At 38.4% G+C, this 27,371-nt stretch overlaps 1 protein-coding gene across 3 annotated transcripts in view; it reads left to right on the top strand.

Moving 5' to 3' along the window:
• Positions 1–27,371, top strand: part of CHD7 (chromodomain helicase DNA binding protein 7) — a 188,987-nt gene that overhangs the window by 120,041 nt on the left and 41,575 nt on the right. For all 3 annotated transcript variants that reach the window (XM_044245545.1, XM_044245544.1, XM_044245546.1), the window contains 9 exons: positions 3,344–3,481; positions 4,528–4,593; positions 10,574–10,629; positions 17,464–17,578; positions 20,813–20,896; positions 22,504–22,641; positions 22,740–22,861; positions 23,226–23,469; positions 24,578–24,754. In XM_044245545.1, the coding sequence (XP_044101480.1) occupies positions 3,344–3,481; positions 4,528–4,593; positions 10,574–10,629; positions 17,464–17,578; positions 20,813–20,896; positions 22,504–22,641; positions 22,740–22,861; positions 23,226–23,469; positions 24,578–24,754 (1,140 nt within the window). The remainder of the gene's footprint in view (positions 1–3,343; positions 3,482–4,527; positions 4,594–10,573; positions 10,630–17,463; positions 17,579–20,812; positions 20,897–22,503; positions 22,642–22,739; positions 22,862–23,225; positions 23,470–24,577; positions 24,755–27,371) is intronic.

Here is a 27,371-nt window from a genome sequence, read left to right as displayed (position 1 = left end):
GGAATTTTTATACTTTGTCTTAATTCATGAAAATCTTTCAAATCATAATAGTTTAACAGACCATAATAGAAGCATATTATGTAATAAATTTTATGTTGGGAAATTGTAAAAGGAATTCTGATACCACAAGTAAATGAAAGATCAGTTATTATTTAGAAGGCAAAAAGCCATAATAATATGTTAAATTTTCAGAAAAAAATTGAGTTCTAATTGTATTTTGGGGATATTTTGCTCCTGCGAAGTGACTTGGTATCCACTACTAACTGACCTCATCACCACTGCAGCCAAGTTGGTGTGAGGACAAACTTCCACAAGTAAAACAGTTATGTCCACCAATCATAAATTTCTGCTCAAGAAAACAAAAAGCTTCCTATTTTATTGTACTGTAACATTTCTTCAGTAGTGATATTTAGTGTAAAGGGGATTTGTCTTAGGCTCCTTGTAGGCTGTTCAGTTACTTAGGCTGGACCAAGTACTGTGACATGACCCCAACCAGGGCAGCCTGATAAAACATCACAGGTGCATCACTGGTAGCACATTCCTCCTTAGGTTAAGGACGACAAGAGGAAAATATAGATAAGTCCATTTCAATTTAGTTAAATGGATATATTAGATGAAATACAGATATTATGCTGAATTTTATAAAATTGAAATATTGTTCCTCTTAACAGCCTTTTATATCTGAAAGAAATGGACAGTTGAGAAGTAAGGGGAGGTTAAATGGGCACAGGAGCAGGAGTTGGGAAGAGAGATCAGCTTTGTGAAGAGAGAAGGGAAGCTGTGTGCAGGGTAGTCTGACCTTGTAGCCTCAGTGCTTTCTGATTTTTTATTTTTTTGGAAAGGTGGAGCTAGTTAATGATGACTTTAAACCTACTGATTTCATTTGGCATTTGTATGTACCGTGCACTGTTCTAAATGTTTTCAGTGAATTCTGTTATGTAATCTAATTGCTTTATGTGATCTTCAAGTATACTTATGACATAGTTAACTTTCCCCATTCTGCAGACCAGGAAACTGAGGTCCACAAAAGACATGTCCAAGGTCACATAGTGAGAACCTGGGCTAATTCAGACACTCAGCACTCATTTTGAGGGCCCACAAGTTCAAACTGCCTTGGTGATGTGGGGAAGGGTCACAGATGGCAGAACCCCTGCTGATTTTTGCGGGGGGGTGGGGGAGGTTCCCCCCTCCCCAACCTGGAATTGGTTCCAGGCAGGGCTGACAAGTAGGTTCAGTGGAGGACCTCCGGTCCATGTTACTACTGCTGCTGGTCTAAGCTGCTAGGAAGTCTGTTACTAAGAGGTTATCCCACAAACCTTAAGTTAGAAAGGTGCTTTGCCCCTCTACAGTCACAACTGTGTTAGGACTAAGTGCTCATAGTCTCCAACAACTCATTTGATGGTCATATTATATCCCATATTATATCGAGTTGGCACTGTGAGCTGCCTCACATTCCCTCTTGAGAGCAGAGAGAGCAGAAACATTAAAAGCACAAAACAAAACAAAAACAAAAAAAACTGTCTTACCCTTTGAGGCAAGGTGCTAGGCTTCCTTGGTCCTGACTTGAGCCACGAATGTCTTGCTTATTCCTCCTCTGCTCTGCATGGTGGGGTGACTTGCCTTTCTGCCTACTGACCAACTTTGCAATTCACGAGTCTCCTTAAAAAGTTTTATTTTGGGGGTGCCTGGGTGGCTCAGTGGCTTAAAGCCTCTGCCTTCGGCTCACGTCATGATCCCAGGGTCCGGGGATCGAGCTCCGCATTGGGCTGTCTGCTCAGCAGGCAGCCTGCTTCCTCCTCTCTCTCTGCCTGCTTGTGATCCTGTCTGTCAAATAAATAAATAAATAAATCTTAAAAAAATTTTTTTTTAATTTAGAAAGTTTTATTTTGTAGTTCTTAGTAAAAGGTTCACTAGTGTTACTTTTCTCAGTATTTTTATTCATTCTGTGTGCTTCCTAAACTCATCTACAAGCTATAATCTTGGACTTATCAGTGATTTAAAGTTACACATGTCATTTTATAGTTATGTTAGCTTTTATCAAATACACATATTAATGAAAAGTTATTCCTCCCCATTTTTCATTAACTCCCAAAACTAATTCTTCATCAGAAAGGTCTAACAATACAGAATTATTTTGAACAAAAAGTGTAAAACTCCTCCTGCTCCATTCACTTCACTCCCTGGAATTAATAGCTGCTAATAGTTTGTTATGTGTCTTTTCAGATTTTTTTTGTGTGATTGAAAACGTAAACATATACATTCATTTTTTTTTTTTTTAAGGAAATGTGCACTGAGTCATTGAGAAGTACACAAAACATTCAGTGTCCTTGTCTTGAGTTTATGTATTGATGAGCCACACAAAGAGATCTTATACTTCTTATTATGTGACTTTCTTTTCTTTTGATTTTACAATTTATCCTGCAGCTATTCTGAAGATCTAAAAGTTTGGGTCTAAAAAACAATTGTGGTATCTTGCAGCTATTCCGAAGATAAGTTACGTACCTGACTAGAAGCGTCATTGCTAGGTCAAAGGGTGGGCATGTTTTAAATTTTGATAGCCATGACCACACTGTCCTGCTGAGGTGGAGTGGGTTCTTTTGACCATGGGGTGGCAGGGGACCTATTTTGCCAATAATCTTACTAATACCTATTAGCAATAGGTAATAGTAATAACTATTACCAGGGTTTCACATTTTCATCAGTGTGGTTGAAAAAAAAAATTTAACCAAAAAAAGTAAAATTACTTTTCGTAGTCATTCATCATCACTGTTGCCATTCAGTCCTTCATCTCTTCAAAAATTTTCAGACTATTGCCAAAATTAAAACGCAGACCTTTTATTTAAATGGCCCTCTGAAGTACTATTTCAGTATTTATGTGGAACTTTATAATTTGCAGGTTATCTTCTAATGCCTTCACTTTTGCAGACCTTTTATTAGAGGAAAAATTTTAAAACATACAGAAATAGAATAGTAAAAGGAATTCCTATGTAGCTGTCATCCAGCTTCTGTACTGTTTTCACTTCTGAGCGATATGCCACCCAAGTAAAGAATCACTTATGTGGTTGCTTATAGTCTCCAGCTGAAGGTCTGGTAGCTGGAAGCAGCCCAGCCTCGCCCAGTCCCCGGTGGCTGACTCCTGACTTCCCCCATCTCTGTCATGTTCATTGCCACTCTGGTTTCTTAGGCAACGTACAAGCTTAAATGCATCAGCTTTTCTTCAAGATTAATTAAAAAAAAGGTACATGTGTATCGTACCATCTGAAAAGTTATAAAGAACGTCAGTGATGGCTTTTTAAACCTGCTCTGTTGGGTATGTTTGTTTGTTTGTTTGTTTTTGTTTTAGAAGAGACGTTCCAGCAGGCAGGTGAAGAGAAAGCGATATACGGAAGATTTGGAGTTCAAGATTTCCGACGAGGAGGTAGATGATGCGGACGCTGCTGGGAGAGACTCCCCCTCCAACACCTCGCAGTCAGAGCAGCAGGTCAGCGGCCCTCCCTTGTGGTTCTCACGTGCCTTGGAGAAGGTGGACCGGAGAGCTCCTAGCTGGAAACCTGGGATTTGAGCCGGAGAACATTCAGCTACTGTTGGCTGACGTGCTGTGGGGCCGGGCTTGTGCAGCAGTATCTTTTAGAAAGCCCTGCTTGCTGAAACGTATTTATATAAGCCTATGATATGTAATTTGACACAGTTTTGGAGAATTAATGGTCTGTGCTGAGGAAGAGTCAGAGCTAGGATGCAAGGAGGGTGAATTTACCTCTGAAGAATTCAGGGCTGCATCTTCTGGGACTTTAATAAACCACTCAAGCTTGTCTCCTGCTGTTAGGCACCGTCGGAACCCCTTTATGAAATTACTGCCTTGTAGTGCCCAGCAGGGCATACTTTATTTTCTGTGCAATGTAAATGATGGATAAAATAGTTTGTATCAAATATGGGTAGTAACGTAGGATTGATTATTGTAAAGATCTTTTTTTTTTTTTTTAAAATGCCCTTTTGTTACCATTACTGTATTTTAGTTAACAAACTGGTAACCCGTTGCAAAGTATATTAAATGCAGTCCTTTACTTTATTTGGTAATTTGTGCTATGTTAAGTTGTTATATAATGTTTTATGTGACCAACATAGATAAAAGCTGCCTACAATAACAAAATGATGACTATATTTACCCCATGGGTATAGATGAGGAAAAGTTATATTTTTGACTGCTGTCATGCGGAGATTATTTTCTCTTGGCAGCTGGAGTTTCTGAATGTTCTCTGGCTTTAGGGACCCATGCTAGTCCACGTAATTAAACCACATAATCATGAAGTAATAAACACAGATCTTCTTTTTGCCTTTCTGGAGAGTGAGGGTCTTGTTCTTTTCAGTCCTATTTCCCACTGGCGACTTTGAACCCAGTGGTTAAAGGGCAAGAATTTTAAGGGGATAGATGTGCAAAGGGAATGATTCCTTTTTTTATAGCCTGGAATGGAAGATTTCCATTTGGACTGATTTATTCTACTTTCTTTGATTTTGTTTTGTTTTGTTTAGGAATCTGTTGATACAGAAGGTCCAGTGGTAGAAAAAATCATGAGTAGTCGTTCAATAAAAAAACAGGTAAGCACCGTTTGGAGTGATCCAAACCTATGGTGTATGTCTGACTCTTAAATTGTTTTTTGCTTTATAATTTCCTTTAAAAAGTTCACTAATGTACAACAACCACTATTGTACAACAACATGTTTGGTGATATTTCTAATCCTGTTTGATTTACTAGCCAAATATAAAACTTTGGGGATATTTAGCCCCAAATGAAATGGAAATTTCAGTCAGTGCTTTATTACACCATTTAGAGTAGACAAGAGACTCAGATGTCACCAAAGAACTATATTGGCCTTTTAGAGGCTTAGACTGCCTTTTTCAAAAATATTCATAAAAATCATAGACATGAATTTACCCCTCATCTCCCTTAGGAAAGTTCCCTGCCTGCCCCTGCCGCCCCCAAGATGGAGGCTTATCATTTTAGTGAGCAGGTGTTTTCTCATACTTTTCATAACATTTTTCATATCCAGTTAAAATACTCACTGATATCTTTTATTTTTCAGTGCAAAGGTGAGACACAAAACCGCTTCCAGTGTAATTTTTTTTTTTTTTTTTAAGATTCCTTTTTTTAAAAAAAGTAATCTCTACACCCAGCATTGGGCTTGAACTCACAACCCCAAGATCAAGAGTTGCATGCTCTTACTGACTGAGCCAGCCAGGTGCCCCTTCAGTGTAGTTTTAAAAGATAATATGACTTTCTTCAATATGATTTCTTCAAAATTAGTCAAAATTTATGTTGATCTTGCAAAGACGAGTCTGATAACTTTGTCACTGAGAAACACATATCCTCAGTGACAAAGCAGTCCAGTAACACTGCATTTTCTTCTCCTGATCAAGATTCCCCCTTTGATCCCAACCATCTCTCTCTTGCCCAGTTGGAGGAAATGCTTTATTTTGTTTGAAGAATTACATAGTCATCGAGATACATCCCTATATTCCGGCATACAATTTCCGGTGTCCTGAGAAAATGATATCCTTTACATATAGGGCGTCTGTCTTTCAGCTTGAATCATTGTCAAATGCAATTCTTTCTTCATATTTGCTTTCCAGGTTGGTGGAAATCAGCCTTTCTTTTTTCTTTTTCTTTTCTTTTTTTTTTTTTAAATGTGAGATGTATACAAAGTGTAAATTCCCATTGAGGGAGAGGAGGCATGGAGGAATCCGTGAGACCCCAGGCTTATCAAATAGGGAACCTTTGCTTTTCAAATGCTACTGTCTGGAGACCCTTGAAAATGGTATTAGACCAGCAGGGCATTTCTCTTTACATTTGTTGCGGTACTGTTTGCTTTTCTATTGTGTTATTCAGAGTGTGGATTTTTATCAGAATATGCAACTCTAGTTCACATGAAAATAATCAAGAATGACATATCAAGATATTTTCAAATTGAGTGTAGGGGATAGCAGGGGTATAATGGAGTGGCTTTCTGTTGACTCTTTGAACGTGACGACTTCCTCTCTGATGAATTAAATGATGAAATTTCAACCAAATTTCCCACCTGTTCAAGAAGAAATGAGCGCTGTTTAACTCATTAGAAAGGTCGTGTTTTTGTCCTGCTAATGACTCTGGAACCGGTAATTTGCGAATTGTAGATATGTGGTAAAATTTAAATCCTTGACATGCTTCAAAGAACAGTCCCCTTCACAGAATTGAAGTGACTTGTTGGAGTAAACAGCCTGTGGTTTGGGTGGGATGTAGGGCTTCTCACCTAGTTGATGGTGCTTCAGCAGACACGCTTGGCAGATTTGGGGGTGGACGTTGTAATTAGCTCTATTATTCAGAGCTACCTAGAGTGCGGGTTATGTAGGACATTGCTTTTTCTTTCTGCTTTGCCCACTTTAAAACTCATTTTCTTTTTTTATGACCCTTGAGAGGTAGGTATCCTTGGTTAGGAAATAGGTATTATTACCATTTTCAGACAACCGGGGTGGTTTTTTCATAGGAGGTGAAAAATCACTTGATTTTTATAGGAGGGTAGAGTATTTGTTGAGTAGGTGGGAATTTTCAGATGGTGAAAATGAATGGAGAAATTGCCCGGGAAGGGGAGGGGAGCCTTGAGGTGTGGTTTAAAGTACGGATGAGATGTAGAGCCCACTGACGCGTCTTGCTTGTATGTGACTGGTATTTCATAAAGTATGATAAAAACCGTCCGAACGTTGTAAACATGAGCAGGTACCAACTTTTTCGACTGGTCGTGTTCTTGAAATAGCTACTTTAGTTATCAGCTTTATTAACATTGGAGGAAAGTGTGGCAAATAGAAACAAAAGGAAATTTGAGATTTTCCTGTGGCTTCTAGCTATGCCTGCTGGTCTGCATCCTCTTACCATGAATAATTGAAGAAGTAGCTGTGAGAAGGGGCCTTTATCTCTCCCTGGCAGCGCTACAGAAACTCGCCGGGAGCTCTCCGAGCGTACCCTCCATGGTGCTGACACATAGTGGGGACTCAGATGATGGTTTTCCACGTCCGTTGACCTCATTGTTGTAGCCTGCGAATCATTTCCCATTGTGAGGGAGTCATGTAGACGCAGAGCTCATCTGGCAGGGCCTCCACGATTCAGCGCCTCGTGCTGAGTAGGGACGGCTCAGTCCCGTGTGTCATTCTAAACTCACATTCATGTGCGTGAGATCCAGCGGAAGGGATGTCACTAATGCTTGTATTTGAATTTTATGGTACATTTAAGAATGGACTTTTGGATTGTACAAGGTTTTAATTCTTTCGTTTTCCACATTTAGCCCATCATGTAGCCCTTTCTGCTTGGAGCCATCTGTCCTTGGGGAATGATGATTCGAATCCTTTTTGTATCGGAAGGCCAAAAATAGTTTTAAAAGTGAATTCTGATTCTATTTCGTGGAATTCTTTGTTTCTTTAAGTTATCCCATATGTTTTCTTAAGAGCTAATTTTAAATTCCAGGGTATTTGTTTTAATCCTCTTCAGCTGAACCCACTAATAACAACAACAAATAGTATGTAAAGCAGGCAAAACGCTTCATCGCATTTATTATGTCCTCTTTTCTCCGTAAGTGAACTATGATTTGCTATCTCTGGTAGAGTAGAATAGGTTGGGTCAGGAGGAGGAAATGATTTGTACCTTTGCTTTATTGATATATCAAGGTGCTCTCTCTTTCTCTTGTAAATTATGCAACAGCATTTTCCCTTTTGGCACTATAGTTTAGCTTCAAATGCTTAGGAAAGGTCATTCATTATTTTAGGCTGCAGGATTATCATTTACCTAGATTGCTGTTGTAGAATCCAGGTGGCCAAAGGTGTCAATTTAATACCTGGTCAAGGTTTCTGGTTCCGGTGAACGATGGGAACAAGTATAGCTTAATATATTTGTAACTTCAAATTTCATATGAATAATAAGGATTTTCATAGACTAGCTTTGGAGTCTAATGAGATATACACATTTTTGTTACTTTAGAGAGCTCTCAAAGGTGTGGTTTAAAGGTGCGTGCATGCGTGTCCAGAAGTAGTGCTGTGAGTCAGTTATTCATTGGTTATGCCCATTACAGAATGGTGTCTGAAAGTTGGACATGGGGGTAGTTGTTGGGGCTGTTTCCAACTATCATCAGAGGCTAGTCAAACTGCCATTTAGTGAATAATTAATGTCTGAGGGCTTATGAATTCACATACTTTTGTTAATTGTTTTCCTATTAATAAAGGAGAAGAGGTCAGCAAGAGCGTATTTATGGGAAACAAAAGGTACAAAACAACTCTACTTTTAGCTCTAGGGGCAAGAAGGTGATCCAGTATGGGCGGTCACTTAATCAAAGAACAAGCTTATAATTTGGGACATCCAGAAGAAAGCTTCCGGTGCTACTACAGAACTCCTTGGAACCTAATTGCTGCCCCTCAGACAGTTCTAGACCCTCTTATTAGGTATTCCCGCAGCAGGTTCCTAGAGAAATAGCTGATCATGACAAGAAAATGGGTATTGATGAAAGCCCGGGACGGACAGCTGATGGCTTTGAGTCAGAGCTTTCTGGCAACAGGATTTGGACAGAAGGAAAACTATCCCTCTGGTTCCAGAGTTGTTCCTGTGTACCTTGGTGCCCACTTAGAAATTAATGGGCCGGTGAGACTATTTATAATGCAATGAGAAAGACAGTATAGGAGGAAGGATTGGGAAGAAGGAAATCAGGAAATAATAGACCTAGAAATGATAAACCTTGTGTTTTTGTTTTGTTATTTTGTTGTTGTTGTTTTATTACTTCAAAGATAGCAGAATTTTGAAACACCCTTTCTGAATTGAAAGAAATATAGTCAGCATCAAAAGAGTAAAAATGGTAGACCAGATGTTTGAATTCCATTCTAGGACTGAATTTCATGATAATGCTGTGACAGGTGTTAAAAGATCTAGGCTCATGCTGGCTTTCCCTTTACCCTGGTTGTTTTCTGATTTGTCTTGGCCTTTCTACTGGAACAGCCAGTGGTGTGCAGAGATAATACATTTCAAAAGACTGCTGAAACGTGTGAGGAGAAGAGGGAACATTGGGGCTCGAAAAAAGTAAAGTGGGGGCTGGATGGATTGTCACTTGAATTGACTAGAACTTATTTCTAAATTGATTGCAGATTTACGTTGCTGTTCTTGAGGGTATCTGGCAAACATTTCTTTTCCCATTTTGGACATCCGAACATTTGGGGTATTGATGGTGTTCTCTATATGTTGATTAAAAAGCTGTTTATGGTTATGATCATTGATAGGTGTTAGGTTCGAACCAGTTATGAATAGGCTTTGACTACACACTTGAATATCCTGTCTTCTAATTGCTGATCTCTACGCAGGTGGAAGAAACAGTGTAAACTTGAGGTTTAACTGATACAAGTGAGGGTTTTAAAAAAAAGATTTAAAAAAAAAAATCCAAAGTTCACAATCTTTGATAGCAGCTTGGAGATTAGGGATTGAGGGAAACTGTAGGCTCTTGGAGCAGAGCCTGTGCCTGCTTGTCATCCAGTCTAGAAGTCTTTGCTCCTTTGTTTGTCCTCTGCCATGTTCCTGCTTGCCTTAATTTTCTCCGCAGCATCTCTGAGGCAGCTTCGCCAAGTGTGACCCTCCAGGCAGGTTTGGGTGCACTTGGAAGAGTGTAAAAGCAAGCCCTAAACCTCTGTAAGTGGTGTTTACATTTTCATCCCTGGTTTATCTGATCCAACGTTCCAGAAGAAAATTACATATTATGACTTGTTTAACAGCCTAAAACCAGAAGGGAAAAAAATATTGAAAGAGACACTTAAAATATCATTTGAGCAGTATCTCCTGCATACACAGCAGTAGGTGGGATCAAGGGAGATGGTGTAGATAATCTTACCATTGAACTCTTGATACGGCTGATGCATATCACGATTTTAACCTTACCTAAATGTAGTAGTTGGAGTGTTAATTTTATTTGGCTGCTATGTGTGTGAGACATCTTGTCTGAGAGATTTTAATTGTACCATTGAGTAAAACTAAAACTGTGAATTGTGATGCACTGATATTACAGCAGAAGAACAGGGTTTAGTTTTATATGGTTTCTTGTTTAGAGTTATTAACTATATGGAGGAATAAATGTCTTTTAAATATTTTAAAACATTACAAAACCCACAATGTAAAGTTGCCACAAGGCAGCCAAAAATAATACATATGGCATTCAGGAGAGCAGTTGCTAATTGGCTGCTGCCTGAGAAAATGGTACACTTGGCGTCTACTTAACACTGTGGGTTTGGCAGAGAGCCAGGTTTGGGGTCAGGTTGTTGTGAATGAAGCTGCATGTGGTTAGGGAGGAGTTAAAATGATTCATGTCGTAGGAGCTGAAGCCCATCGAGTAGCAGCCTGGGCCTAAGCGCATGAGTCCTCATCTCCCTGGCCGTCCTCAGCTCGCTCCACGCTCGTCCTCACCAGAACGGCCCGTGCTGCCTTGGTCCTGCCTGTTTTGTGTTCCTTTGGGAGTAAATCATTACTTTTGGATTATTCTGAGAGTTGGTTTTAAGCATGTGCCTGAAAATTTTCTTTTGTTGCAGAAGGACTCTGGAGAGGAGGTAGAAGTTGAGGAATTCTATGTGAAATACAAAAACTTGTAAGTAAACTGTGACTTTTTTTCCTTTTAATCGGGATCCCCAATTAAGTTCCAAATAAGGATTTAAAAAGTAATTGGAAAAATGAAGCAGGAAGTAGGAATTGGGAAATTTTGGTACGGTTTATTTATTTATTTATTTATTTGGTATGGTTTCTTTAGTGCTTTGGAGGCCATTGCTTACTAACTCTTTTGTCTTTGAAATTTCATGAATTTAATTTTTCTGGAAAATGTGTGATTGGTATAAAAGTTGACTAGCTTTCATGTATAACCAAGAAATTCTTTTCAGAAGGGATAAAACCTCCTACAATAAGAGAAAAGTGAGTAAAGTAATATTTGCGTGTCCTCTGAGAGTGACTCTTCCTCCTCTGCCAGGCACTTGAGATGAGATGTCTACTGTCAGGGGAGGGCTCTAGAAAATCATGACATCATTCACGTTTTGAAATGCAGTCAGCTGTGATTTTGTTTGTCTCTTTTTGTTTAGTAAATCCGAATGCATAACTTTTTAGGAAACTGAATTAAGAACATAGTGGGTTGTTGCTGTTTACTGTAGACTGAAGACCAGACTCATTTTGAAAAGGCAATGTGGTTGTGGGGATCAGTAGTCATCTGGCTGAAGAAGTTTGTGGCCTTTTTCTAGTCTAAGCAACCACCGCGGAACAAGGACAGAAGTCTTCATGGATGATGTAAAAATTAAACCTCAAGTACCGTATTAATAGATTCTAGAATTTAAAGAGAGGCTTCTGGGAGTTGCTGTGAAAACAGCCTAAGAAAATTTACCCTACTCTTAGAATGTGAAAGCATTGGGCCCATGGTTTCTGTCACCCTCCCTTGTGGCAACTGGCACTGTGTTAATAAGCTAATAGAGTTGTGCACTTCTGAGCAGGACCCCTTCCCAAGTGAAAAGATGCAGAAGTCTCTTGCCAGTGTCATTGGGGTAGTGCAGTGACATACAGTGACATACAGAATACAGCAATAAAAAAAAAATGCTTGGTCTGTATTAGACGGGTGTTGTGTCATCATTTTGTACTTAGAGCAAGATGAGTGTGCACGTGTAGAGATGATACATATGACGGGATTTCCTGCATGGTCATTTGAGGGAGGTGTCAGGATCGGTGAGGAGATAACTACGTTAGCCAGAGTGAGTTCTCCGGTAGATTTATCAAAGCAAACACAGAGCAGAGAAGTTTAAGTATTGATTCCCACAAAGTGGCACCACAGGTAGGCATCCAGGTAGGACAGCCTGTAGAAGCAGAGCTTCGGGGCTTGACTGGTTCGTGACTAGGTACCACTGCCAGACCAGGGGAGGCCTGCCATCGTTTGTCGTTCGTGGGAGAATGATGCACTTGTAGTTCTGAGAAAGAGCTTTTCTGTCTGATAGTATTGAGTTCTAAGGGAAATTGAAATTTCCATAAAATTAACAGTTTCCATTGACCTTTTATTTTTGACATAATTTCAGATTTACAAAAAAATTGCAAAATGGGATAAAGAATTCCTGTTTTCCTTTTTGTAATTAAAAAAGTATCTTCTGGAAAGATATTTTTGAGACTCTTAAATGTGCTAATGGTTGCTAAGTGGTGATTAACTAATTCTATCACCCATTCTAAATGTATTAGTTGGGTTCCTGCTGTAAGGGAGAATTTGACCTAAATTTGCTTCTTTGTAGCTCTGTAGACTTGCAGAGTCTTATTTTATTCATTGGGCCATCATTATTATCATATCATTATTTATGATAATACTATTTGCTCACATTATTTCAGGTTTGACCAGTGGGAACCCCTTCAGGCTGGATCCTATTTCCCTTTGCCTTGTCCCCATCCTTCTTTGAGCACATCCTTGCTCTCTGGCACCAGAGGATATTCCAGACTCATGTTGTAATTTACTTCTTTAAGTCCTGGAATAGGTAATTTCTCCAAAAGCCTTGGTTGTTTCTACTGGAGAATGGCATTTAGAAACCACAATCTGAGTCCTAGGTGTGCTCATTACTGCAGGGGAGTCAGTGCTCCTGGGGCCTCTCCGTGGAGAGGGCTAGGTGGGCCCCCTGCACATGTCCATGCATGTGCGTGCACGTGTATGCAGTACAGGTTACATGTACACACATATGTTTGTTATACATACACACATAACTTTTGTGTACCTACGTGTCTACTTACCTAACAGTGGTGAAAATCAATGCCTTTATAGCAATAGTTTTGGTTTTACATATTATTTTAAAGATTAATTTGACAGAGACACAGCGAGAGAGGGGATACAAGCATGGGGGGGTGGGAGAAGGAGAAACAGGCCTCCTGCCAAGCAGGGAGCCCGATGCGGGGCTTGATCCCAGGACCCTGGGATCATTTAACAGCTGGGCCACCCAGGCACCCAATTTTGGTTTTATTCAGAAGCATGACAGGGTTCATTGAGTCCTTTCACCTACCAATAGTAATGACTCCCTTCTTCAACCGGGAGACACCTGGCTGTTATTATCTCTACTGTATTTATTTGTCAGTTCTAGAATATACAGGAAGTGTTTTCTAATTTACTAGATCATATTTTTTGTGAAAAAGAAGGCTACCAGGTATAAAGTTCATTCAGTGTTTAGAATTTTTTGTGCTTAGCCAAAGGGTTTTTAGAAGCTAAATACTTGGTTCAGAATTTCCTTGGGTTAATTATTCCCCTCCCCTTGTGCTCCTTTCAGGGTGACTGTGTTATTTATTTGATACTCAGTTTGGTCTTTAGTTTCTATCTGTATCTGTATTCCATTTTAGCACCCCATCATTCTTTTTCTTTTCTTTTTTTTTTTCAAGATTTTATATGTTTATTTGAGAATGAGAGAGAGAGCACGAGCAGGGGGAAGGCCAGAGTTTGGAAAGGGACAGGCAGACTCTCCGCTGAGCAGGAAGCCAGACACAGGGGTCAATTCTAGGACCGTGAGATCATGACCTGAGCCAAAATCAAAATCAGACTCTTAACCTGACTGAGCCACCCAGGTGCCTCAACTACCCACCATTCTTGTTGATCTTACTTATTTTATTTCAAGTTCACAGAATACTCACATGGTTCAAAAGTCAGAACTTCTACATAAGGGTACTCAAAGACACATCCTTTTGTCTTCCCCTCAACCCCTCAATCCCTACTTACCATCTCATTAATCCCAGATTTAGCCTTTCTGTACTTTTGGGCATGAACATGCAGATAATCTCTGTGTGTGTGTGTGTGTGTGTGTGTGTAAATATTTATACATAAAAATATTTTATACATATAAAATATTATTTCCCCCTTTTTTCTTATATACAAAAATAGCAATGATCAGTAGATAATTGCACTTGGCTTTTTAATAATACTATATTTTGGAAGTTACTCAATATTGATCCATAAGGTCTTCTTCATTCTTTGTTACTGCTGTGTAGTACTCCGTGGCATGGCTGTATCATCGCTCATCCAGCCAGTCTCCTGTGTGTGTGGGCGTGTAAATGGCTTCCGATGTTTTATAGCTACAGACAGTGCTATAGCATATATTCTCATGCCTGTATATTATCAGATTGTTGGAGGCACAGTTTGAGGATGAATTCCTAGGAGTGGGGTTGCTGTATTCAGAGGAGAAAATATATGTAGTTCTGTTAGGTATTGCCACATTCCCTTTCATGAGAGTATGGCCCTCTGCATTCCTACTGACGATGTAAGAGACCACCTCTCTGCCTACAACCTTTCCAATGTAGTGTGGTGGTTTCACTTTTTGTGAGAAATTGTATTTTGCTTTTTATTTTTTTTTTAATTTTTTTTAAATTTATGAATGAGAATATCTTTTTGTAAGTTTAATGACTATTTTTGTATTTTCTTTAATCAGTTGCGTGTTCATGCCTTCTGCCCACTTTTCTGTTGTGCTTTCGTCCTTATTCTGTGTTCTATGTTGCAACTGTGCTTTCCCAGTTTCAGTGGTCCTTTGACTTTTTGTTTTTATTGCACTGTAAATTAATTTTTTTGTAGTTAAATTTATTAATCTTTTCTCTTATTGGATATTGCTCTTGAGCCATAGCTAGAAAGCTTTTCCCTACCACCAGCTTAAAGAGGAGTTTGCTGTGTTTTCCTCTGGTATCTGCATGGTCTCCTTTTCTGTATATAGGGGCTTAATCATCCACTTGGTGTTTATTTTGGGTATGGCATAAAGTATAATAATACTTGTTCCAATTTTATACTTTCCCAAATATTGTTGTTCTAACACCATTATTGAAAAGTTCATCTTTGTCCTGGTGATTTGAGATGTAACCCTTATCATGTACTAAATTTACATATTTATTTGGAAACATATTTGTACCTTTTTTTTTTTTTTTTAAGAGAGTGAGTAGGGGCAGGGCAGAGGGAGAGAGAGAATCTCAAGCAAGCACTGCACTGGGCTTGATCTCATAATCCTGAGATCCTGACCTGGGCCAAAATCAAGAATCAGGTACTTCACCCAGGAGCCCTATACCATATTTTAATCCTTTGGTCTGCCTGTCTGTTCCTGAGCCAGTAGCACACTGTTTTACTCATAAAGGCTTAAATTTTATTTTAATACCTGGTTATGTAGTTTCCCCTAAAAACTCTTCCTTTTTAGTATTTTCTTGGATGTTCTTGCATGTTTATTTTTATATATAAGTCAGTATTAACTTGTTTAGCACCATAAAAATGCTTGTTTGTGGGACGCCTGGGTGGCTCAGTTTTTAAACATCTGCCTTCAGCTCACGTCATGATCCCAGGGTCTTGGGATCGAGTCCCACGTCGGGCTCTCTGCTCAGTGGGGAGCCTGCTCCTCCCTCTGCCTGCTCTTTCCCTGCCTGTGCTCTTTCTGTGACAAATAAATAAATAAAATCTTTTTAAAAAATGCTTGTTTATGCATTTATGGATTTATGGTTTATGACGTTGTGTCATGCCATCTAAAAATAAGGATGTCTTTCTAGTTGGTTCAGCTCTATTTTTGTGTCTTTTAGAAGGGTTTTAAATATTTCCTTATATAAATTTCACACATTTTTTGTTAAGATTTATGACTAAGCATTTAATTTTTGTTGATAACGTAAAAGAGGTTTTCTCTACTGTTGTTTGTGTAAATGGAAGCTATTGATTTCTGTGTGTTAATTTTATATCCTGGTACACTGCTAAATTATTTCATTTTATTATTTGAATTAGTTTTCAAATTGATTCTCTAGGGTTTTCCGGTAATATAATCATACCGTTTGCAAATAGAGATAGTTTTATTTCTTACTTTCCAATTACTTTTCCCCTTGTTGTTTTCTCTTGTCTAATAACATTGGCTAATGCCTCAAATACAATATTGAATAATAGTAGAAGCAGTGGACATCCTTGCCTTGTTTCTGATATTAGTGGAGGAAGCCATGGCTTTTCTCCATTTAGTAAAACAGAGTCACTATCCAAATATTTCAGCCCAGTTTGCAAGAGGAAGAATGACACTAAAGGCCAGTGCCCACGTTCCAGCCACACTGATGGTGCTGGAAAGGCATGTGTACCTCAGCAGACACACAGTGTTGACTTGCACCCATGCCTTTTTCTATCCAAGAAGGAGATTAGACTCAGTTATTTTTAAAATACTTGTTTCTTGATAATATGCAGAAACAGTATTGTGTATTACTTACTGGAAATTAGGAAAATACTTGAAAGTAGAAAAGAAAATACTTGCAATCTTACCACCCAGAAAATATCATTATCAACATATTGTTGCATTTTCATCTAGTCTCTTTTCTCTGTGTGCGTGTGTGTACAGGTTTTATATCGACTCCTAACCTATCAAGGCATACGTATTTAGCGTCCTTATCTCTCTCAGTCAATTGTACAAGGACTAAATCAGTTCTACCTTTTGCATATTAGACTTTACATAAATATAAATGATATGATACTTAATATTGTAAGCCTTTCCCATGTCATTAATCATTTTTGACAGATTTTAGAATGGCTGCGTAACTTCCAAGAGTAGTAGTACCTTGATTTTGAAATAGGTGCATATTCAGGCACCTCATATCTTTTCAATGTCCTCACCAGAAAGAGAGATAAGAGCTAGTCCAGGCTATCTGGGTCAGGGAGAAAATGATGGTACAAAAGAATATTGAAATAGCAAACCAAAGAATGTCAAAGCTACCATAAAATATTGACTATATTCCTTTGAGTCTCGGAGAAGTAAGAGGGAGGGTGAGAGTGTTCAAGATAGGGTTAGAGAGAACACCTGTGCTTGGAGCGGGCCGTGTGAGTCTGAGGAGGAGGGCCTTGCCCTGTGTGAGGACCAGGTAGACAGTAGAGAGCGACAAATTCACAGCATTCCAAGAGACGGCATTTCACAGCTCCTGGAAGAGTGAGGCTGGGAGGGCAGAAACCGCCCAGGGGCTGGTGGGGCATGAGTGTTCAGAGAGTAGGTGAGGGTTTTCGTCCTTTGGATTGCTCTGGAAGGACTAAGTCATATTTACCTTTGCTGTTTTAAATCAGAATTCCCTTAACTTGATAAAAAACTTTTATTTCTCTATTAATGATAAAAGGCTCAAAATGTAAATTCATAATTAAGGCCACCCTGTAGTGCTAATTGTTTTGTATTGAAGTGTAATCTGTTCACTTATGAAAACAGCTTTTGTTAGTAGGTCCTTTTCCTTTTTTAATGGGAGATAAATAAGAGAGCTGGAGCTCAGGATGGAAGACAGATTTCAGGCACAATTATTGATTTTTTTCTTATTCTCAAACATGAATAATTGTATTGAGTGTTGATCAGCAGCCTCTATTAGTAGGTAAACCGCTTATTTCATTAATTATTTAGTTGATTTTGGGGGAATAACAAGGTTATTTTCTACATGTTTCAAGTATATTATTTTATTCTTTTAGCTCTTATCTTCATTGTCAATGGGCATCTGTAGAAGATCTGGAAAAAGATAAGAGAATTCAGCAAAAGATCAAACGATTTAAGGCAAAGCAGGGCCAGAACAAATTCCTTTCAGAGGTATGAAATACCCAGTTAATTTTCTTAAGTAGTAACCTTATTACAATGTTCTGAGTTTTGAGTTTTAGGTTAAGCAAATTACTAAGAAAAACTAGTTTCCCTCATTTGGTGCTGTTACTTGCATATTGGTAACTGGTTATTGCTAAAAAAAAATTGGTAAACAGGAAATTTCTCATTCTTCCTGTTGCTTAGTCTAGAAGATACTGGTCCCTATGATATTATGTGGAAATATGATGGTATCATTAAAATCTTGTAATGAAAGTATAGTTAGCAGATGATGATAAAAGCTTTTAAAAGTTCTATTAAGACTTAGTGAGGTATAAAGACTCTACAGTAACTATTAAATACAGTTTCTAGAATATAAGTTACTTCTGTTAAGGAAAGTATGTGGCCGATTTCTTCTGTTCAGGTTAATGCCTGGTTACGGACTTTACCAAACTCATTCTTAAAAATGATGTGCTATGGTATAGAAATTGGTGTTGTGTCTTTGCCTGTCTTGCTTTATCCTAAGTTATTGATGATGAAAAGGTAACCATACCTAGGGCAGGGAAGAACATCTGCATTTTTTTGAAAGAAGTGTCATGATCCCCTTCAGCCCACTCGACTGAATTAAAAAATGCTTTTGCAGACTACTTACTGGGGTCTCTGGACTTTTGCTCACCAGTTTGGTTTCACTTACAGCCTCAGGAAGATAAAAGAGAAACCTTCACACTGAAAGATTAAACTTGCTGATTTATTAGTTTTCCTCTCCATAAAGGAGTTAACAGAATGTAAACTGTAAAGAAGTGTGAAATTTGATGCAAAATAATACCTGTTTAACAACCTACTTCACACCCCCTCCCCTTTTTGGACATGGAGGGGTGAGGACGGAAGAGTGTTCAGTATTTTTATGTCATAAAATCCTTATAATCTGAGGTGAGAAGTCTGTGTTCTCCTGGAATCTGATTTCCGTGCTCCCAACAGGCAGATTGTAAAGTTTGTATTAGATGTGTGATTTGGTGGTGGTGGTTTTATTGGGCATATGTCTCATCACCACCTTTCCTGATCTGAGTATTCAGCTTCTTTGCAGTGCAGTAATTAACACTGAGGGGAATGGCGTCATCACATGTGACTCATTCTCTTGGAGAATATCTAAGTGTTTGTTTGTTTTTTTTTTTTTTTTTTGAAAGGGCAGTTCCTAAGAAATATCATAAAGTCCCCTATTTTTTGTGCCCTTCTTGATGATTAAATGTTGGTGACATTGGGCAAGTTGAAATCAACGGCTTTCTTTTAGAAAGAGACATATGTTCTGTTGACTTTTTTTCTATGGATCAGTGTAGGGAGAAGGAAAGAGTGTAGTGGTAGCTGTCTCCCCATCCCCGGCCCAAACCCCATCCCTAAGTCCTGGTTCTGTTTATGAAATTTGTTTGGACTCTGCTGGTGTCAGATGCAATTTAGGGATTTGTACCTAGCCCTAGTTATGTATCTTTATCTACTTGGGTCTCCCTATGTGAATAACCTGTACCACAACTGAAATACATTATCTTGAGCGGTAACTTGGCAACTAGAAATCTTAATTTTTGTCCCAAGTGGGAGTAGCATAAACTCCAGTCTGAAAAGGTGATCTGAGGGCAAGCCCAAAAGGGTAGCAACTCCCTTCCTCTCTTTCTCGTTTACAGACACACATACGCACACACACGGGCACACATGCACACACACACACACACACACACACCCTGTTCCATAGACAGTCCTGGCTTCAGGTGTCCCATGGTTCTGCTACTTTGGCATTTTTAATTATGATGGCTTTTGCATTCTTTGTTTCAGCTTAGGCACCCTTGTAAGTCCGCTGCCACTGAAATCTGTGTTTAAATTGGAAATTGCATCTCATGCACGATGATGCAGGTTACTCACTAGCAGGTTGGAAGTGTTCAGGAATAAGGTGAAGGATTTTAATTCATCAGTGAAAGCTGCTGTTTAAGAACAAGTTGTCTTAAAAGGAGCTTTTATCATCAAAACCTAGTTTATGGAAAGTTTTCAGTGTTCATGCTGTATATGAATAATGCATACATGTTGTGTGCCTGAACCTAGAAGCTTTTGACAAAGCCAGTGCATTATTACATTAACATTTTAAATGAACTGAACATTTCAATGAATTTTTTGCCTTACTAATCAACGCTGTGTAAGGGCCCGAGGCATTTGAAACACGTTTTTGTATTTCTGATTCTTTTTTTCATAATTCAGAGTTCAAAGGACCCAAACCAGATGTTTTAAATGGACACAGTAGCCCAGAGAATGTTTGCTATCTTTGAGCCGACTGTGACCAAACAGCTTATCTTTTCAACCTGTAATTTAGAGGATATGAACAGTGTCTAAGTGACTTCTAATATGTCTTGCAAAAGCCTTTTAATTGCAGTTATGGTACTGATGAATATGTCTTCTGTTTTCTGACTAGCCTGACTCTGACTTCTTTAAAGTATGGCATAGTCTGTAATTTCTCTTTGAGCCATATTCTGTTACTTTATTCTTTTATAGGCAATAACTTGCAAGCAAGTTAGTATTACTTTACTTTTATAAAGATTGTTAATGCATTGGCTAAATAACCCAATTATTTAAGCCTCATTTCTTTAGCCTTAATATTTTTAGCCAGATGCTCTGTTTTCAGTGCAAATAAATCATTAGAATGCTTAGATTAATGATAAGACTATATTCAAATGAGGTACTAATATTGATAGGCAAAAATGACCAGACCCACTAAACTGTTCACACTAAAATAGGAAATTCACTGGTTTCAGTGTTTTTAGCTTTGGAATAGCATTCTGTAAAGGATGCTAGAAGGCCTCAGACAACTCCAGCAGTTTGGAGACTCCAATCGCACTTACTGTGCATGGCTCCGAGTCTTTATTGCAAGCATAGTTTCAAGAATGCTAAATGCAGTGCATGCCATAAGCCTTTTGGATTGCTCATTAGTGAATTGTAATTTCACACTTCATTTAAAATATTCTTAAACATTCTCTCACAGTAAAAAGGTTTCACACAGTAATTAAAAGACCCAGTTAACAAAGTCTGAGAAGTCTGATTTCCTCATGGGGAATGATTTTGCTAAATTGTAGCATTTCAATTAATATAATAGAATTTGCCAAATATCAGTTTTATTTTGCTGTGACCCAAAATATGATTGTCTGGCGAAAAGTGAAATAACATTTACTCTCAGGAATTAAATAAACATTTTAACTTTTTTGTCCTTTGGTGCAGATTGAAGATGAGCTTTTTAATCCAGATTATGTGGAGGTTGACCGGATAATGGACTTTGCACGTAGCACAGATGAGCGGGGAGAGGTAACAGAAGATCATTTGTATTAGGGGGCAGTGACTCAGACGGCTTATGTGTGTTTACAGAGAGTGATTATAGAATCCTAGATCTCGTCCTAGTCAGAGCCTTGGATCGTGACACAGTTGGTCTAAATTTAACTGAAACTTATTGACTGTTAGTTTTATGACCTAATAATAGTGCTAAATGTGTTTTTTGTTTAGTGTGAGAGCTTTTAAAAGAAATCAGTTTTCAATATGAAGCAAATACATTGGCATTTTACATGCTTTCAGAATGTGATCAATAAAGAAGAATTCAGTATGGTTTAGTATAAACCCAGAATGAAGCGCATTTTTCCCATACATAATTAATAGTGCTGTAAGATGTAGCAGAATGGAATTTAATGTTACTTAACATTGTACATCCTTAGTGAAGCTGATGAACCTCATTTAAGGTACTGCACAGAGGACAACGTAAAATAATTCTCTTTATGAGATCTTGGCATTTCTCATGTTGCTTTGCAAAACTCCGTGAGGTTGTAAAGGATGGTTGATTAGGGCGGTAAGAGTGAGGACGAGTCTAGTGCCTGAGCTTACTGTCTCAGTAATGATGTATGCACCCACCATGAGTTCTGTCATTCCTGGCTTCTTCAAGTAAAGTTAGTTTTATATAAAATGTTTAGATCTTGTTTATCTAGTGAGAGTCTGCAGTGAGCTTCCTTTTTTTTTCCCCCCAAACTCTGTGTCATGAAGTCCATGATGTTTTAAGGACCATATCTGTAATGTGATGTTTACTTTTCTAACTTTACTTGGCTGTATTTAAAAGAAAATTGTTTTATCGCATATTTATGTAGTACAGTGAATGTTTTTAACATCACTACCAGGTCAGAGTACCTTAATCTTGAAGTGAATGCTTGACAACCCAAATATTTTCTAGAGGAAAGACAAAGGAGATCCTATTGATCTGCATTACCCAAAATATTTTGTTTTCCAGTCTACAAGAGCTCACTTTATTATTTATTTATTTGTTTTTTAAAAGTTTCAATTATGTAATCTCTACAGTCAACATGGGGCCCAAATTGACATCCCCAAGATCAAGAGTTGCCTACTCTTCCCACTGAGCCTGCCAGGCACCCCTCAAATACTTTATTTTAATGTGATTGAATACAAGTAATACTTATCTCTTTAAGAAAAAGGCAGAGATGGTAATAAGCTTGTTTCTCCTTCCTTAAGAAACTAGCCAGTATTGTAAACATACTATGATAATTTACCATATAAGTCTGAATCAGACACCTGATAAATGATTTTGCACAGATAAGAATAAGGCTTAAAATTCAGTTGTGTTATTTCCTGGCCATTTCTTCATATTTTTTGGCTTTTCAACATAGCAGTGAATTAGATAAAAATTAGCTGGTTCTGATGATACCCAGTAATATTATTTCCAGTTTACACTTGATACGATTTAACTAGGGATGACTGTGTTACGGTCACAGTTTTAAATAAACTTCTCCCATCTCACTCTCACTGTTGCTGGGGTGTAGTATCTATCAGGAAGTAGGAGTGTGTGTGTGTGTGTGTGTGTGTGTGTGTGTTTCAATTCAATGAATCCAGTTCTAATTTATTCCAACCTGGCCCAGCCGGTGACTCACTACCTGGTGAAGTGGTGCTCCCTGCCATATGAAGACAGCACTTGGGAGCTAAGGCAGGACATAGATCAAGCGAAGATCGAAGAGTTTGAGAAACTAATGTCCAGGGAGCCAGAAACAGAGCGTGTGGTAAGACTTGGCTAACGGTGAAGGATTTAATTTGAAAATAGCCTACTGTGGTGTGGCCTTGGAGAAACCACTAATGGGATTTACTATATTTGAAACAGGAGCGACCTCCTGCTGATGATTGGAAGAAATCGGAGAGTTCCAGGGAGTACAAAAACAATAACAAACTCAGGGAATACCAGTTGGAGGGAGTAAACTGGCTACTTTTCAATTGGTACAACATGTATGTACAGCACGTTTTTCTTCACCTGTATGAAGGCCTGTAGCTGTTCTCCTTTGTAGTCACTGAAAATATTGATCAAGTAATGTCACACTTTAATGTCTAAAAAGAATGATGAAAAACAGCCAGGATTGGAAGTATGCTTCATATTTATCTGACAAACATTAATGGAGAGATATTAATAGAAGTATGTAGAAATGATTTTTATGCCTTAGAGGATTTTGTTGAAAAAGAAATGTATTTGGTCGAACTAAGAGAACATTTGAGATATGCATTTGTGATTATAGTAGTATATATTTTGTGAAAAGAAAGCAGTGTCTGATATTTGTGCTTACTAAACTTTTTGTGTTTTATTTCCTTCCCAAAGGCGAAACTGCATTTTAGCAGATGAAATGGGTTTGGGAAAAACTATCCAGTCCATTACATTTCTCTATGAGATATATTTGAAAGGAATCCATGGCCCTTTTTTAGTAATTGCCCCATTGTCCACAATCCCCAACTGGGAAAGGGAGTTCCGTACCTGGACAGAGTTGAACGTGGTTGTGTACCATGGGAGTCAAGCTAGTCGTCGGACCATTCAGTTGTATGAAATGTACTTCAAAGATCCCCAGGTAAAACGTCACAAGTGGTATTCTTCATGCCTGTTATGTACATTTCAAGGTACTAGATAGTAAAATGGTCTATGACATTTGGGGGGAAGGTCTAGATTTTACAAAATTGAGAAATTTGCTCTAGACTTCTTACCCAGTTGTGTTATATTTGCACATCTTATAAGTATGGCTAATTTGTATAGCTTTGGTCATTCAGATTATCTGATCAGAATAAATGAAATATTTATCATTTAATGTTTTGATATGCTAATTGGTTTTATTTTGCAAGCCTAAGAAAAGCTAAACAAAAAATGGTGTTATTAAATATAAGTGGAAAGAATATTTTGTTAAACTATTACTAGAAGTAAAAATTACTAGGCATGCAATGTTGAGTGAAATACACCCAAAGGGAAGAGCTTCTGCCCTCTTAGGAGCGCTTGGTACAATTTTTTACTTATTCTTATTGCCTGTATACAGTATTTCTAGGATACCGACAGTAAAGCATTGTAAATGAGAGGGAAGAATAGTATCTGCTAACATAGTTTTAAGCTGTAGGTGGTAAGGAGAAGTCATATTACTGGTAATAGGACAGAGTTTTGTTTTATAGTTTTGCTTTAAGTATAAAATCTACAGTTAAATACTTCAAGGAGAAAAATAATTGAAATCTGTTTTAGTATTTATCTCTACATTTGAGAGATAGTTAAAAGTTCTACCCTAAGTGAATTTTTTTTTTCATTTTAGCACTTCAATGGTCAAAATTAAGTTACAAGAAAAAAAAAAGGTTTAAAACAGTAGTAAAGTTTTTAAAAGCTACCCTAGTACTTAATCCCCTTGGCTTTTCACCTCTTTGGGGTCTGTAGGCTATAACTGGAATGACCACACTTCATGGCACTTTATTACATAGGATCTGTAGGGAAATTAGGTAGGAAATTTTACTAACAAATTTCAGATTTCTTTATAAAGGAAAACATTTTTAAAGCTCCCCTGCCAAACACCTGAAAAACAAAATACAGGTGTTACGTAAAATAAAGATGTCCCCAAAAGATAAATACATCTGTTTTATGCTATTTATTAATCAAAGTTAATGCAATCTCTAATCCTAAATAATAATTTAGAACTGTTCTCATAGGGTCGAGTGATAAAGGGGTCCTATAAGTTTCATGCCATCATCACTACATTTGAGATGATTTTGACGGATTGTCCTGAGCTGCGAAATATTCCATGGCGCTGTGTAGTCATTGATGAAGCCCACAGGCTGAAGAATAGGAACTGCAAGCTGCTGGAGGGGCTGAAGATGATGGACTTGGTCAGTGATCGTCTTGATGACTCCATTGAACCCGCATAGAATCGTTACTGACTCAGTGTTCCCACTGCTCTGAATGTGACTGATACCTGTGGAGGGTGTTTGCAAAGCCTGTCCAATATGGTGATACGTCCTCCCGAGCTTTTAGTTGCTCAGAAGTTGCTGCCATTCTTGATTCTTATGTTGTTGGCTGGTGACTTTGCGCAGTTACAGTAGGGAATAGTCAGGATGCTTTCTCTGAAGTGAGTTTCAAATATTTGCTTTTGCCTTTTATTAATAAATATTGCCATTTCATAAACTGGTAGGCCAGGCTTTACCCCAATGGTTATAGTGAAGCTATATTCTAGGGCTCAGTGGTTTTGACACATTGGATCCAGTAGGACTTGTAGGTGCAAGTTTTTTGCACGGGTTAATACCTGGCATTGGTCAAGTTCACAGAGATGTGTAGAAGTTTGGGGCATTTTAAGACCTTGAATTTGATCGGGAGTTTTACGCCACACTTACCCCATCCTCTCCCTGCTTCCTAAGAGGTGGTCAGGTTTTCCTGATGAGATTTTTCTGGATTGTTTTTGGTAGGAGTGTTATGGGATAATGTAGAGGTGTTAGGATTTTATTGATTTTCTGTTCCATGCTTCTGTGTGTTTGGTTTCCTGGCAGAAATGACTTCAGTCATCCTCAGACTTCTTTGTTCTCTGTAGTTTGCAAGGTGGGTTTTGATCATTTGTTTTCATTTTTAATGTACATTTTAAAAGCGATGTTACTGTCATTCAGTATGTCTTGGATGTTTTGCTGAGTTTTTAAAAAGTGCAAAAGATTTTTAAAATCTCTTTGATGTTGACTTCTGTAGATTAATTTGATCTCTTGTTAATTGAGAGTTTGAGATGGGAAGAACATTCTATACGTTCGTGGCTATAAATTTTTTTACTGAAGACTGGTGCCACCAAAAAAAACACTTAAAAGCTTTCTGTTGCAGCTGGTTCTTTGAAGCAATTTCTTTTATTCATTAGCCAGCGATTCTTTTAATTAAAAACAAAATCTAGTTTTATTTAAAGGGAAAAAGTCTGACTGAATTATTCTGTTAAGGATGGGATTTCCCATCCTCAGACCTTTCTCAAATCAGTTTATATTGGTGACCAGTCCACAAAAGAAAGGAGAGCACTTAGAGACACTGACTAGTCTTGAAGACATAGGTGAGCATGTGGAAAAGAGAAACTCTGTGACTGTATTTGGTCTCTCTGGGCAGCACCCGAGCTTTAACGTTTGCAGGCAAATGTGAGCGTTGGTGAGGTACTCTGTGGCTTCCTGAGTAGGGCCCCATCTTCACAGTGGTCCATAGAAAAGACAGTACTATTATCTGAAGGCTTAAATAGTTACCTAAGCTTATCTAAGTTGTTTCCTATTATTAGTTTCTGTGCTCCCAGGGAGTCGATTCTAACTGCAAACTATCCTCCATTGGTGCGTACAGATGAGTTAAATGCTTCAGCATCATATGCTCTGATTGTCATTGGGAGACGCGAAATGATTTTCTGTTGTTTATTAGTAACCCTTCATTAATGGATAGAATCTCTTACCCAGATAATTTTTCTGTTACATACTGCAGTGTTCCCTAACTTCTTTTTCACATAACGGCACATCTAGAAAGTGGTAATGTTCTGTGTGTACATTACAGCATGTCCTCGTGGGGCAAGCTAAGAATGCTGCCCATGGCTGCAGATGACCGGCCCTGGGATCCTGACTCTCAGCTCTGCTGGCTGCCTCAAGGACTTGCATACCTCTAACTCATTCTTGGCTCACCCACTGGGAATCTATGATAAGCAGATGAACAAAATAATAGTTTTTCTGATGATCAAGAATCATTATCTTAGAGGAGATGTTTTCAAGATGGAACACAGTATGGTTGTTTTGAATTAGAATGCAGTTGTATTTGTCTAGTTCTGAAGAACTCATTGGTTGGCCTTTAAGTCCTTACTTATAGTAAACACCATGAGAACTTATACACTGGCCATTTCTTATTCTTCTTTCCTGGAATTAGTCACGGCAAGAATAACAACCAGTAAGTTTACCAGCTACAGAGGAGGTCGGAAGGGACCACTGTCTCCCGCACTAGGGCTCAGTGAGGATGAAGATGGGCTTGAGGAGGGTCATGTTCTAAGTGCATTCTCAGAAAGAGAGGGCCACTGAGTGTCTTCAGCTCTCCCATTGCAAAGGAAATGCTTGTGAAGATGATCTGTAGAGGGACAATTATGGTCTCCACCATCCTCCACAGGAGCTCCGGAAAGCAGAGCTGTCTCCTTGTCCCTCGGTGACAAGGAGGGGATTCTCTGGAGGTGGTAGGAGTTCTTCATTGATTCTATCATCTCGTCATTGTCAGGAGGTCTCATACAAATTAAGGAGTCTGCTGAAATGAAATTAAATGGTCATCACTCCAGCAGAGCTAAAAAGAATGGTAATGTTTTCAAGCCAAAAGCATATTTGCTGACATAGTTGAGCTTGGAGGTGAGAAGCTTGCTGGCCCGAGTCTCTTACATGATGTTGCGTGACACTCTGTGCATTCACCACGTGTTATTCCACAGTCACTTTCAAACGGAAACCTGGTTTTATTCCACTACTCATATATAAC

Source organism: Neovison vison, chromosome 4, assembly GCF_020171115.1.
Source record: "Neovison vison isolate M4711 chromosome 4, ASM_NN_V1, whole genome shotgun sequence".
Taxonomy (NCBI): Eukaryota; Metazoa; Chordata; class Mammalia; order Carnivora; family Mustelidae; genus Neogale; species Neogale vison.
Note: the sequence above shows the minus strand (reverse complement) of the source record. Positions and strands in the feature narration are given on the sequence as shown.